The sequence below is a fragment of the Hippoglossus hippoglossus genome, chromosome 19 (assembly GCF_009819705.1).
Source record: "Hippoglossus hippoglossus isolate fHipHip1 chromosome 19, fHipHip1.pri, whole genome shotgun sequence".
In the NCBI taxonomy this organism is placed as follows: Eukaryota; Metazoa; Chordata; class Actinopteri; order Pleuronectiformes; family Pleuronectidae; genus Hippoglossus; species Hippoglossus hippoglossus.
Window position 1 is genome coordinate 17339840 of NC_047169.1, and position 14565 is coordinate 17354404.

The following is a 14565-nucleotide window of genomic DNA, read 5'->3' on the forward strand; positions in this document are numbered from 1 at the left end:
GTTGTTTGTCGTCAGCATAGCAGTTGGAATGGAGGCCATGGTGGCGTATGATGGCGTATGATGTTACCGAGGGTGAGCATGTAGAGAATAAAGAGGAGGGGACCAAGTACAGAACCTTGGGGGACACCTTGGGAGACTGGGGCCGTGTTGGAGTTGGATTTATTGATGCTGATGAATTGGTGGGGGTCGGAGAGGTAGGATTCGAGGGTGTGTACTTTGAGGCCAGTTTTATTGCAAGCCTGTCTGTAATAATTGTCTGAATGGGGAGGACTGCAGCTGAGATGGTTGCTGACAGGTGTGACCAGTAGCGGTAGTGATCATGATGATTTGGTCATGTGTCCGTTAAAATTACAACACAGCAGTCCATTATGTTGCGCTGGGTATTCAGCTCTCAGGAGTTGTTTGTGATCCATCTTGTTGTTATTGGAGTGAACATTGGTGAGCAGATGGAATTGCCGGTCGGTTCAGGTTTGCTGCTAGCGTAGCCTGTACATTTCCGCGCTTTCTCTCACACCGCTTGCGGCGTCTCTTTACCCAGTCAGGGACAGCAGTCGGATCCGGTGATGTTGGCATTCAGCAAAACAGACCAAGGCTGCGAAGTTTCTGATGAGCTGTAGGTGGTGCTGAGTTTTTTTCACAGTCTCTACTGATGTCTAGCAGAACCTGGCGACTATACGTGTACCTCGAAGTAGACAGACGTGTAGACATATATACGTGGAAACATTAAAACACATTGTGATGGTATGCAATAATTACCATCATCTTATTATTTTAATATCATGCGCAATATTCAATATGATGTGCAATATCCCATATTAATCCTTTTATTTTTTCTACTTGCTGTTTTTTTTTTATTAGTTTCTCTCATGAAAATTGCTTATTTTAAGCATATTTTATTCTCATTTCCATTAGAATATTCTGCATTACTCTGTATACACTTTATCTTTATATTTTATTTATTTTTCATGGTATTCAGCCAGCCAGCATTTGGCATTCAGCCAACATGGTATTCTTCCGGAGGATGGAGGTTACTCTAATGCCAATGCATGGTGCTGGCCCAATCATAACGTCAACAATTAACAACACAGTTTCATGCTCGTGACACAGACATCCTAATGTGCCATGGTAGCTACTCTATCAATGCAATACTAAATTCACATACATGAAATAAAATCCATAATGACACACACTAGCAGCCTCTTTCACATTAATGTGATTTGATTGGCTAGCGCCTGTGCTTTGGGTATTTTCTAAACACCTTTTGATTGGCTAGTGCCTACGCTGCTACATGCAAGCGCAAGCAACATGATGCTATTCAGCCACAACGCAGTACATCACCCCATTCAAAGTGAATGACTTTAAGATGAAGCCTCCAACACATATATGTGAGTCCTGGATTAGACTAAAATGGAGCAGCAAAAGATACAATTAGGATGATGAAATGCAATTTAAATCTCCACAAAAAGAACTAGCAAGAGAGATGACAAAATGTATTCATGCTAAATATATTTGAAGCCAAAAAGCTGTTATTATGTTGGTAAATAAATAAGTCAAGTCAGATACAACCATAACTAAACTACTATCATCATTGCAAATATTTAGCAACAATTTACCTACAAAGCTTGCCAAATTTGTTTTTAGAAATTTTCCTCGAAAACGACATGATTTGTTTGCGTCCTTGGGTCCCTTGAAAGGCGCTATATAAATGCAAGCTATTATTATTATTATTATTATTATTATTATAATCATTCATTGAATGTCTGTCATCTTTTCCCCTAGACTTACATTGGAAACATGCTACTGTCCATTAACCCCTTCAAGCCTCTTAACATCTACACAGCTGAGCTGAGACAGCAATACCAGGGGAATCAGCAGCAGAAAAACCCACCGTAAGAAAATACTTCTCAGACTGCACAACATACTAATTTCTCTTTATTTCAATGATGGTTGGCAGCATGTGTCTCATAAGATATTTCAGTTCCTTAAAACACATCTTCTCTCTTGAAACACAACTATGTTTGCCTTTCTGTTGTTCTCTGCTTCAGCCATGTGTATGCCATAGCTGAGGGCACCTTCACACAGTCTCAGGCCTCAACACAGGAGCAGTGCATCATTATAAGGTACTGACAGGAACACCGGTTACATTAGTTTTAAAGTATATTTATGTGTAGTTTTGCCAAGTAGTTTAATCTTTCCTGTGTACTCCCATACAACATTCTCAGAATCAAAATGAAAAGAAGTAGGCCTGTGATATAGTGTTTCATTGACAACAAATCATGCAAACGGACAAAAAACTGGCCTTGAACAAGTATGTGTATTCAAATCCTAATATATATTATTCCTCTAAGCCATAGAGCTTAAAAAAATACTGTGTCCAAAAGCTAAAAGTATTGCTGTTCAAAAACTATTGAAACACTGTAGCATTAAGTAATGTTAAGTAAACAATTTCTGACCCAATCCCACACCACTGTACTGGTGTTGGAAGTACTCATCAGATATAAATTATCTGCTGCAGAGCATCATGCCAAAAATACATTACTTCCTACTAAGGCTTTAAAAAAAGGGAAATTTAACTATATATTTGTGAGGGAAGTTTTTTAAAGTCTTTTTCAGTACGTTGTGAGATGGACTAATAAAAAGTTGGTTATCTTATTTTAATTATCAATTAATCAATTAATCAAGTGATCAATCAATAATATTTTATTTATATAGGCCATATTCACAAATTACAATTTGTCTCATAGGGATTAACAAGGTGCAACATCCTCTGCCCTAAACCCCAAACAAGAGTAAGGAAAAACTACCCCCCAAAAAAACTATTAACAGGCACATGGCTGTGAATTGTTTCCAGTATCTTCTGATAAACACAGACTACAATAGAATTGCTGTCCAGAATCAGAGTAGTCAATAATCGTATATTCAAATGTCATTTAAAAAATGGTAAGACAGAAGAGGGTTTTAGGGAAATATTATTAAATTTTCAATTAACCAGAGTTGGTTTCTCAGCTGGTGTGTCGCTAAGTGTGGACAATTCATTGAAAACGTACTTGTTCACGTTTCCAATAAATTGTCCAGACTAAGTGACAGTGGTGAACCGGGAGCTTCAGTTTAGGACTATGCTTCGACAGTCAGAGAAGCTACAACCGCTTGGCTCGTACCAGCTACCGGGGACTGGCTTACTTTATCAGCCAATGATTTTGTTTCCATGGTGCAGAGCCGCGATTATAAATGGCTAATCCCCGCCTCCATCCTGGCAAATAAACTACATTTGTTACACATACTGTTATGGCTAAAGGAGGCAGAGGAGTAACAGTCAGCACACTGAGCAGGAGAGAGCATGGCAGTGAGAGGGGGAGAGAGAAGCCATTGTTAACTTCTAAAGCTATGTTTCTAAGCTAACACAAGACAGGAATAGTGTGTAAATCACTGTAAAAAGAGATGGAGAGATATAAGTTTGAAAAAAATACATATGTAAATGTGACTCGAAGTTAGCCTCAGTGGATCAGATAATTGCAGAATTAGGAGAAATGAAGAAGAGCAGAGATCGATACACTAACACCAGCGAAAACCGGAAGTGACACAATACAAAACTTTAATATATTTGTCTCAACAACTACTGGGTTTATTTTTGTACTGACTGGACTTACTTTTCATAAACCTTGCAATGTTACAATACGTGAAAACCCAATGACATTCCCATCAGCCCCAGCTGTTCTGTGTTTAGTAATAATTGGCTTACATGCTTACATGTTAAACAAATTCTTCATGTTCTTCTGTAGTGGCCAGAGTGGTTCAGGGAAAACAGAGGCAACCAAGCTGATAGTCCATTACCTCAGCACCATGTACCAGGGCAGAAACAACAATCTACGACAGGTAAATATTGGTCAAAAATGCACAAAAACACTTGAGTTGGCAGCACTGCACATCATAATGTATATGTTACAGTCCTTCAAACCAATCCCTAATTCACTTCCCTTATTTTCTCTTCCTTCACCAGCCCATGAAGGTCTTTCCAATTCTTGAGAGTTTTGGCAATGCCAAGACCATCCTCAACGACAACTCCAGCCGCTTTGGCAAGTACCTCCACATCCACATTCTCAAGTGAGTCCAGCTAATTTGAACCTTTGTATCTCACATATTGTTTCTTTGTTGCTTCCCATCTCAAAATTGGTTTCAGCTTTTTTATTTGCTATCCATGTCTTATCTTTGTTAAAAGTGGTGTTGTTGTCGGGACCTCATTGTCCAGATATCTCCTGGAGAAGTCCAGGGTTATATTTCAGGTGAGAATATTAAGTGTGGTGTGGTGTTTGTTCAAAATAGGAATCATGGAAGAGTCCATAATTTTACATTCACTGGAAAAGCAAATTTTATCCGGTTCAACTAGGTTCACTGCTGTTGTATGCCACCGCCAATCAGTAGTTTCAGTGTACATACTTTTTCATCAATTAATAAAATCAGTCAGACAAACATGAGACAGAGTCTTATAGACTGTTAGTGTTATTACAATTTAATATGTACAAAATAAGGTTTTCAATTCAAATATCGACGTGCTGCACCTAAAGCTTATCAGGACAAACTCGAATTATAGCCTTTTCTGTATCAAGGTGGCCCCGCCTGGCTCCCCTTAGCAGCGCCACTGCACTGAGGCGCATTACTCTGCTAGTCAACAAGTGATTCTGCTCCTTGGATGTTTTGCAATCACTGACATGTAGAACTGATCTTTATAAAAACCTGCTGATTTCATATTTATGTTCCTGGATAAACGGGGCCTCGCTCCTTCTGCAACAATGAACTTAAAACACTATCACGAGGCAAGGCCTCAACCCGCAGAGGCCCGGGTTTGATTCCAACCTGTGGCCATTTATGCTTGTCCTCCCCCACTCTCTCTCTGTCACCCCTTCACAAGCTTGCTTTCCTATCCATTAAAGGCAATAAAAAGCCCCAAAAATATATTAAAAAAAACAACAACATCCTAATCTGCAGGAAGAACTTCTGTATGCAGGTGTGTGTGTGTCTGTCTGCTCATCTGTGTTAATCTTTACACATACAGAGAGACTCAAACAACACAATGTAAACATTTGTCCTGTACTTGTCCTAATACCTTGTGATCAGTGATGGTGTTAAAGTGTAAAGTGAGAGCAGGTCAGCGGGAGAGCGAGGAGGAAGCAGACGCCGACAGACACTCTGACACAGGACGACCGGACCTTTAATGGACATCTGTCCTGATCCTGAAGCAGCAGTGGTTATAATTATGCAGCAATGAATATAAGCAATCAGGTTTTATGTTAAAGATATATGTGATCACACAGTATGTAATGATCTTGCAGCCCTTAAAGGGATAGTTCATCCAACAATAAAAATTCACTCTATTTACTGACCGATGGAGGGGTGGCTGAAGTGTTTGAGTCCCCCCAAAACTCCCGAAGTGTTCCTTCTTTGGCTCATTGATTTGCTTTTTGGTTAAAAAATGGTTTGGAAGCTCAGAATTAATATCACACTATAAACGACACGAACTAGGAAAGTGATAAAAAAGGATTTTCAACCCCAGAATTGCTTTTGGTGATGGAAATGGATTACAAAAACAGATTGGAAAAAACATCACATTGGCTTTGGTGCCTACATTGTGTTAAGGGCTGCAAGATCAAAATGCTGCTCACTCACTTTGACTGGGGTGCCATTGTGCATTGCTGAACCGCATTGTGGTACTGTTGGGGTACTCTGCCTCCCATGTGGCACCATTAAATGTGTGCCTTTGGGCATCCAATAAATTAGCTATCAGAAAATATTTAAGATTAATACTAAAATATTTATCTTAAATAATAACTTTAATTGGAAAAGATAGCCAATTTACTGATTCAGTCTCATGAATGTGTGTGTGGTTCAAAATGGCAGCTATGGCCACTATGAAGACAAAAGGCCACATGGGGTGCTTCGACCATGGGGCAGAGCTCACTGTGGGAGATGCATGTGTGAGATGCTGGCACCAGAACTGTTTTTTTAGGGCAAGTTTCTCACCTAGGTGTGACGAGATAAAGGATCCTGGGAGACTGAGTTTTGGAAGCTGTCCTTTGTCTTCAGGACAAAGACGACATGTGGTCAGACTTTGTGTACACATGTAAGCCCATCTATTGTTCACTGTGGATATGAGGTGGCTGGGAGAGCGCCTTTCCCTGTACCAGATGATCAATCTGCACAGGTGAGAGCTGTTAGCTGATTGATCCTCAGGTTTAAAAGGCAGCAGCTGAGCGGCCTTACAGTGTCACAATCACAGAGTCCAATCAAATCATATTTAAACAAACACGAGCACAGGCACAAATACTACTGATGGAATTCCTTGAAATTTTATTCAGGGGTAGGACACGGCCCAAGGAAGTACAGTGAAAATGTGGCAAGACAAATTTGAATATCATTGGCCACCCACAGTCTTAATTACTAGGAAATAGGAAATGCTGCTTTAAGATGGCAGGATTAGGCATTAGGCTTGGCGGAGCTATGCACTCTCAGAGCACCCCTTCTACCTCTGCCAATGAGGTTATGTTTTCATCTGCATTTATTTTTGTTTGTTAGTTAGCAGGATTATGCATCAACTATGGCAAGGATTACAACAAAACTTGTATGGATCAGAGAAGAACCTTTAAATTTTGGTGCAGATCTGGATCAGGGTTCTGAAATTTTCATTGATTTCTTTGAAAACTGATTCATGAATCATGATGAAAAAAATGATGGGACTGATATTTACGAGTATGTTCAAATTGATACAGATCCAAGTAAAAATGGAGATCAAGTGAATTTAAATTTAAGAAAGGTAAATGCTTTAGCTTCAACCCGCTAAACTAAGATGGCAATATTACCTGTTAAACATTAAACTTTAACATTGTTATCGTAAGCATGCTCACATGTTGTTTTCAATAGTACATCTGTGACTATTAAAAGCTTGGATGTTCTGTTAATTGTTATTATTTACTTGTACGTTTTATTTTTGTATTCATCATTTCAGTTCATAAACTCCATTTATGTCAACGTCTAGTTTTGGTCTCATTTCCCTTAAAGGCCAATGAGGAGAGGAACTACCATGTGTTTTACGAGATCCTAGCAGGGATGAACGACTGGGACAAACAGGAGCTCTACCTACAGGGACCTGAGACCTATTACTACCTAAATCAAGTACAGCACACATTAACACTGAATGATCATCTATGGCTTTTCTCTTGCGTGGTCTTGGTTCCTTTTCACTCATTAAATGTGTAACACATATATATATATATATATACATTTTTAATCTGTTCTCCACTAGGGTGGTGCCTGTAAGTTGAATGGGAAGCAGGACAAACAGGACTTCCAACTTTTGGTTCATTGCTTTGAGACCATTGGACTCCATGCTAACCAGGTCTCCACAATTTGGGCCATTCTGTCCTCAATTCTGCAGCTAGGCAACATCTGCTTCAGCTCATATGAGGTGTGTGTGTGTATGTGTGTGTTAGTGTTAGTCAAATCAAATTTGGTGTGGTTTCATACATTAAAGGTGTTGTTTCAGCATGAGTCCTTTGAGGTGTCCCACATCTTCAGCGATGCTGAGACCAGAAGAGTTGGCTCCTTGTTGCAGATTTCCTCAGAAGCCCTGCAGACCATCATCACTCACAGAGTCACAGTCAGTAGCACCTCATGCACCAGTCATGCTTTTTCTGGCTTAATTGTTCATGTATCTGTAAATGTGCACACTGATCAGTACTGTCATCTACAGGAGACAACCTATGAAAAGATCTACTGCCCCCTGTCTGTGGAACGTGCCATAGAATCCCGGTAAGTATACAGTTCCTCTAATGGTGATGCAGACTGGAGGTAACCACAATTAGCACACACTTGTTCTTGGCTTCTATCCATTCATCCATCAATTTCCTCACATTTATTCTGGACCTTGCAGTGGCAAAAGGCCAAGGATGGTATCCCATGTCCTTCTCCCGATCCATGTCCTGCAGATTTTCCTGGATTATTCCAAGGCCTACCTAGTTTAAATTATATAGTATAGGTAATCACTCAGGTGTGGGGTTGCCTTATTGTCTCCTTCCAGGTGGATGTGCCTGGACCACTTCCACAAGGAGGAATTCAGGAGGCACTCAAATTAGATGCTCAAACCACCTCAAATGGTTCTGTTTAACACAAGTGATGGTACTCTGGTGGTTGTGTTGATTATTGTTACAAGACATGTTGCTGTCTTGGGACCAACCCTTTGTTTTTGCATCTTCACATAGTATGCTTGTTGCCATTCCTGCTGGCCATCTATATTATGTGTTATGTCCAAACATGTGTGGAAAGACCTAAAGTAACACTGTAGATGGACTTAGTGGAGCTGTGCATGGCTCCCTGGTGTCTGCCCTGGACTTGGTGACCCTGCTGACGGGCTATGCGCCTTCTCCCGGCTGTGGAGCTGTCTGTGGTTTCTGAGTCCATAGCCAGGGACTGTTTGTGTTTATTTATAGCAAGTCATATCGGCATCGCGATATTAAAAACGTTATCGCATATCGCATGTTTTCCTAATATCGTGCAGATCTAGTGCCTACAATAAAGACCTACTGGACTGGTCGAAACATTCCAAAGCACACTGACTGTGCATGATAAGCCCATGCTTTGTTATGCCAGATAATTTAATTGCAGAATTTGAGTAAACAAATGTGATGATAAATTTGAACCTTGGTCAGTCTGAATATGCTATACCAAATATAAAAATAAACTAAGTGAAAGCCTTAAACACAGACTTAGCTCTGATAGTATGCAATGGAAAGGCAGCCGGATAACATGTAACCTGGCACATCACCGTCAATCGGGCCCACACAGTGAATAATTAGATGCTCAAATGGGTAAACCACAAGGATTGGACAAAGTTGCAGCATTTTGAGAGACTGTTTTGGCTTACCTGTAACGTGGAATGTATGACAAGTCTTAATATTAACTGCAATATCATACACTGCTCAAAGAAATGAATGGGACACTTAGTCGTCACAGTATAACACCAAGTCAGTTAAACTTCAGGGATATCAATCTGTCCATTTAGGAAGCACAAGTGATTGTGAATCAATTTCAATTTCTTTGGTGCAAATGAAAGGGACAACTTATCCTTCCTGACTGATTCTTTTCTAGTTTTGTCTTCTGCTAGCGTCCTTGTCACTACTGGTAGCATGAGGCGGTTGTGGCTGAGAGGGGTAGAGCGGTCATCCTCCAACCTGAACCCCAAACTGCCCCTCATAGAAAAAAGTGCTGCCCATAGATGCACTGTATGAATTTGTGTGTGAATGGGTGAATGGCAAAAAACTGTACTGTAAAGTGCTTTGAGTAAACTAGAAAAGATATAGAAATACGGACCATTTACCTGCAGCCCAATCAGTTGCACAGGTAGTCCAGCTCCTCCAGGATGGCATATCCATATGTGCGGTCGCAAGAAGGTTTGCTGTGTCTCCCAGCACAGTCTCAAGAGCATGGAGGGGATAGACTAGCTTTTACACAAGGAAAGATGCACTGGGCCATAGATGGGAATCAATCAAGTAGCAGGACTGGTATCTGCTTCTTTGTGCTGGGAGGAACAGGAAGAGCACTGCACTACTGAGTCACATATGAGTTGCCGTGATGAAATTTACCTTGCTTTTCAAAACTGGACACTTTCCAATGTTGATGGACCACGATTTGGCCTTGAAGATAAAGACCAAGAATAGTTAGTGCAGTGACCAAGAGCTTTGGCAGCAGTATTATCTGAAACCCTCTTTTCCCAAATATACCATGATGTGCTAGCACATATACATCTGCCAGAGTGGCAGCTTCAGAGACAGCTTTTACTCCATGTTCAGCAATATGAGTGGCAACCTCAGGTGGAAGGCAATCTTTAAACTGGGTTAGGGTTAGATCCTTAAAACTAGTTACCTCCAAAGCAGAACACCTCCTTTTGAAATGTTAAGTTAAGTCTACAAACCCCTAGCTACCGCCTCAGGTTCAAATTCATAAGCTTTTAAACCTGCATCTTCAACAGTCAACAGTTGAATATTTCTGGCTGTCACTTGCACTATGAGCTGAGTAAGCTTCTTGTGCCTTTCCTGTCAATACGGACTGCAACATAACTACATGGCCAACCAATAACATCAGTGACACGTTCAATAAGGGAGAAAATGTGTCTGGATCAGTCAACAAATTTTGGTACAAGACGCAAGTTACCTATCACATTAAACATTTTTTGACTTTGTGAAACCAACTCACCTGAACACTCAGGATCAGCATTACCTGACCTAATTAGGTCTAATCTTTACTGCTTTAACAATAGTTTTTTCTTTTCCAAAACCACTCTTAGCCATTTATTTTTCATAGTCAATTTATCCCTTTCCATTTGCAACAACAGCTCGTTTTGCTGCTTTAGGTTAAATTGTAGAGAAAACCACAGAATGATCAACACTGTTCCTTGGAATCGGCAAAGTAGCTGACAAAACACACTTTTTTATTAAAGTGGCGTTTCAATGATTGCTATTTTTTTTTAAACTATTCAAAAATCCCTGACGAAGTCTGAACAAAAATAGCTACAGTAGCCATAATAGGAAAGCTGTGATTTATGAGGGGTGAAATTTAGATTAGAGCCACTGCCACTAACTACCTGTTAAAAACCCCAAAATGGCTCATCACAAAGAGGTCAAACATAATTAAAGGTTCAGTGTGTAGAATTTAGTGACATCTAGTGGTGAAGGTACATGTTGCAGCTAACTACCCCTCACCTCACCCTCCTCTTCCAAACATGAAAGAGAACCTGTGGCTGATTTCAGTTGTCATTAAAACTCAAGAGTGTTCTTGTCTGTAGCTAATGCCTGCACATACCATAACCCCAACACCACTATGGGCCACTCTGTTGACATTATTGACATCAGCAAACCGTTTGCTGTATGCCATCTCCCATAGTGTAAACCAGGATTCCTCTGTTCAAGTCGGTTAAGAAAACGTACTGCAGTCAGGTCCAGACCCTGGTGAGGCAGACGAGCACTCAGGTGAGCTTCTCTGAGATGGTTTCTGACTGTTGGTGCACAAATTCTGGGGTTGTGCAAACCAACTGTTTCATCAGCTGTCTTTGTGGCTGGTGAGGCCAGTTGGATAAAATGAGACAAGATAAAACTTTATTGATCCACATCCCAGGGAAATTCTGTCGTTACAGCAGCAGGCAAGTCAGAATAAGGTAGACAAGAGAATAATAATATAAAAGAAAGGCAATAGAGAAATAATTAAAAAAAAATTTAATAAATGTATTATATGTATGTATAATATAGAACTTTTCAATGTAGTGGTTTGTATGAAATATTATAAGTAAACTGCAGTGGCACGGGATGATTGTTCAAGCAAGTAAAAAAACTGTTCATAAGAAAAAACAATTTTGTACATTGGAAGAACCTAGATAAAAAGTTATTTTCTGTTAAAAATAGTGCAAATAGTATAAGTAGACTGAGATGACCAGTGCAGTATAATATTTTTCCCTCCAGATGGTTTTGTAGAGTCTGACAGCAGTGGGAATGAAGGACCTGCGAAAGTCTTCTTGCACTGTGGGTGAAGCAGTCTGCTTCTAAAAGAACTGCTAAGGGCCCCTACGGTGTCATGCAGGGGATGAAAGGTGTTATCCATGATGGAATTCAGCTTCGCTAACATCCTCTCTCACCCACCTCCTCAGTGGGATCCAGAGGGCAGTCCAAGACAGAGCTGGCTCTCCTAATCAGTTTATTTCGTCTTTTTCTGTCCCTCTCAGTGCATCCTCATCCCCAGCAGACAATGGCATAGAACAGTGCACAAGCCACCACAGTGTCATAAAAAGTCCTTAATAGTGTTCTGCACACTCAGAAGGACCTCAGTCTCCTCAGCAGATGGCGATGACTCTGGCCCCTCTTGTACAGGACATCTGTATTGGTGGACCAGTCGAGTTTGTTGTTGAGGTGAACAGCCAGGTATCTGTAGTCCCCCACTATGTCAATGACCACATCCTGGACGTTCACCTGTGTGGTCTGGGGTGACTTCCTGCGGAAGTCTATCACCATCTCCTTTGTCTTGGTGGCGTTGATGTAAAGGTGATTCAGTATACACCAGTGGAGAAAGTCAGGGATGACCCCCATATACTCCAGTTCGTTGCCATCTGATACACGACAAATGATGGCTGTGTCATCAGAGAACGTCTGGATATGACAGCTCTCTGTGTTGTGTCTGAAGTCTGATGTGTATATGGTGAACAGGAAAGGAGAGAGCGCTGTTCCCTGTGGGGTCCCTGTGCTGTAAACAACCACATCAGACACACAGTCACAAAGCCTCACATACTGTGATCTGTTGGTGAGGTAGTCGATGGTCTATGCAGCCAGGTGGCAGTCCACTGCAGCTGATCATGTCCCTACTGCCCTGGAAGAGGAGGAGGGAGGGCGTGGTGGCTGCATCGGCAGGTCTGGGCTCTGGTAGTTGGGGAAGGGAGCGGGTACAGAATTAAAACTGTTGAAAAACTAATTCAGCTCATTTGCCCACTCCTTGTTTCCAGATTCTGGGTTCGTCCCACTGACCTTGCGGTGGCCGGATATGGTTCTCAGGCCTCTCCACACCTCTCTTGTGTTCTTCTGATGGAGGCATTCCTCCAACTTCCTCCTGTGGCCATCCTTTCCCTTCCTTATCTCCTTCCTTAGCTCCCTCTGTACCCTCTTCAGTTCCTCTTTATCCCCTGCTCTAAAAACAATGCCTCTGCTCATTCAGCAGGGCCTTTAGTGCAGGGGTCACCCAGGGTTTGTTGTTTGGGAAGCACTGCACCATCTGGGTAGGTACAGTGTTCTCCACACAGAAGTTTATGTAATCAGTTATGCAGTGGGTTAAACTGTCAATGTCCTCCCTGTGTGTCCCACACAGAACTTACCAGTCTATGGTCTCAAAACAGTCCCTCAGTGCCATGCTGGTGTCCTTAGACCATTTCCTCACATACCTCTTGGTTGGGGTTATTTATTCACCATAGGGATGTAGGCAGGGAGCAGACGAAGAAGGTTGTGATGAGAGCGGCCCAGTGGGGGGAGGAGCTGTATAAATCCTTGGCTTTTGCATAAAGACAGTCCAGTGTTCTATTGTCAAGAAGTTATGTAACTCAAATACACATTGTCCAGTCTGCCACCAAACTTCACATTTGACTAGAGTCCAGGGGCCTCATTTATAAAACATTTTGTGGAATTCATACTAAAAGTGTACATGCGTACAAAAGCCAAAAATGGCGTGCGCGGAAAAAAACCAGATTTATAAAGCCGTGCGCATGCACATGTGAACGCAATGTTCACTTTATAAATCACAGTCCACCTGGAAATGTTGGTTCTTGGATCGCCTCACTTCCCGCCCTTCACACGCCCAGCTTCAACCATAAATGGTCTATGCCATTGACATTGAGGTGTTTGTTAGTAAGGTGGAGGTGAAGAGCGATTTCATGGCACAGCAGTGATATCATTAATAAAGAAAATACAATGATACACTGCTGATAATACTGTGAGTGAGAGTGAAGACAGTGCCTGAAATAAAAAAAATCTTATTCAAAGTTGGAGGCAAAACAAATTTCACTTCACACTGTCGGAATGTGGGGGAACTTGTTATATCGCCTGTACATATTTTTATTTTATTAGTAAATTCAGAGACAACTGTGATGTCCCCAAGTTATAAAATATAACAGAATTATTTATATATGTTTGTGTTTGCACTAAGATGGTTCTGTTCCGTCGGGTCGATCTGTGTAATACTGGACTCAGTTCAGCACAAAGATCCAAGATCACAGATCTATAGAATCTAAATCAGCTGAGTAGTCATCATCATGGGCTAAAAAATCTTTGTGATCGCTGAACACTCTTTTCCTCCTCATCCTTCCATTCGCCTACGTCCATCAAGTAGCATTACGCACGCGTGTCACCGCAGTATTTATTTATTTAAAGCAATGAGACCGATTACTGTGAAAGTGAATGGTTTTTATATATTTTTGTGAGTGATCTCCTGATGGCATAGTCACGTTCAGTGCAGCGATTTTACACACACTTGTCCTTAATGATACACTCACAGTGTTAGAAGATATTATTAAAAACTATTAATCACTCTGCTGTTTAATGGAATCTGAACGTAATTAGCTGTTAGTCTTTTTCAATTAAAGGTTCTTATGGAACAGATATGTCACACGAGCACAAAGAACTCTGTTGGTTTTAATGTAAATGATGAAGTGGATCGATAATCTGGCTTCAATTCACCTCCTCATGTCTGCATCATCAATTTCCCCTCTCCAAAATGTTCGTACGCATGGGTCAGAGTTTGTGTGGAAATGCGCACATTTTCCCGTCAAGTTTGTTTTTATAAATCCCAAGGTTTGCGTCAGAAGTGGCGTGTGCACGTTTCAGGTTATAAATGAGGCCCCTGGCCATGACGACATGACATGTATTTCATTGCATGTTCTTATGCTCAACCTAGTGGCCACAGGAAGTGTTGCTAAATGTGCTAACAAGTATGTCAACTGCTACATACTCCATACTGGAAATAACATCTCAGTCTTTCACAGTGTCACAGTGG

The 14565-nt window shown here is 41.1% G+C and overlaps 1 protein-coding gene across 1 annotated transcript in view; it reads left to right on the plus strand.

Annotated features, from left to right (window-relative positions):
• LOC117753425 (myosin-IIIa) overlaps positions 1 to 14565 on the plus strand; it is a 41947-nt gene that overhangs the window by 12750 nt on the left and 14632 nt on the right. The window contains exons 5-13 of the mRNA XM_034571502.1: positions 1780 to 1889; positions 2046 to 2120; positions 3780 to 3873; positions 3998 to 4101; positions 4217 to 4280; positions 7051 to 7164; positions 7295 to 7456; positions 7535 to 7648; positions 7742 to 7800. Of these exons, the coding sequence (XP_034427393.1) occupies positions 1780 to 1889; positions 2046 to 2120; positions 3780 to 3873; positions 3998 to 4101; positions 4217 to 4280; positions 7051 to 7164; positions 7295 to 7456; positions 7535 to 7648; positions 7742 to 7800 (896 nt within the window). The remainder of the gene's footprint in view (positions 1 to 1779; positions 1890 to 2045; positions 2121 to 3779; positions 3874 to 3997; positions 4102 to 4216; positions 4281 to 7050; positions 7165 to 7294; positions 7457 to 7534; positions 7649 to 7741; positions 7801 to 14565) is intronic.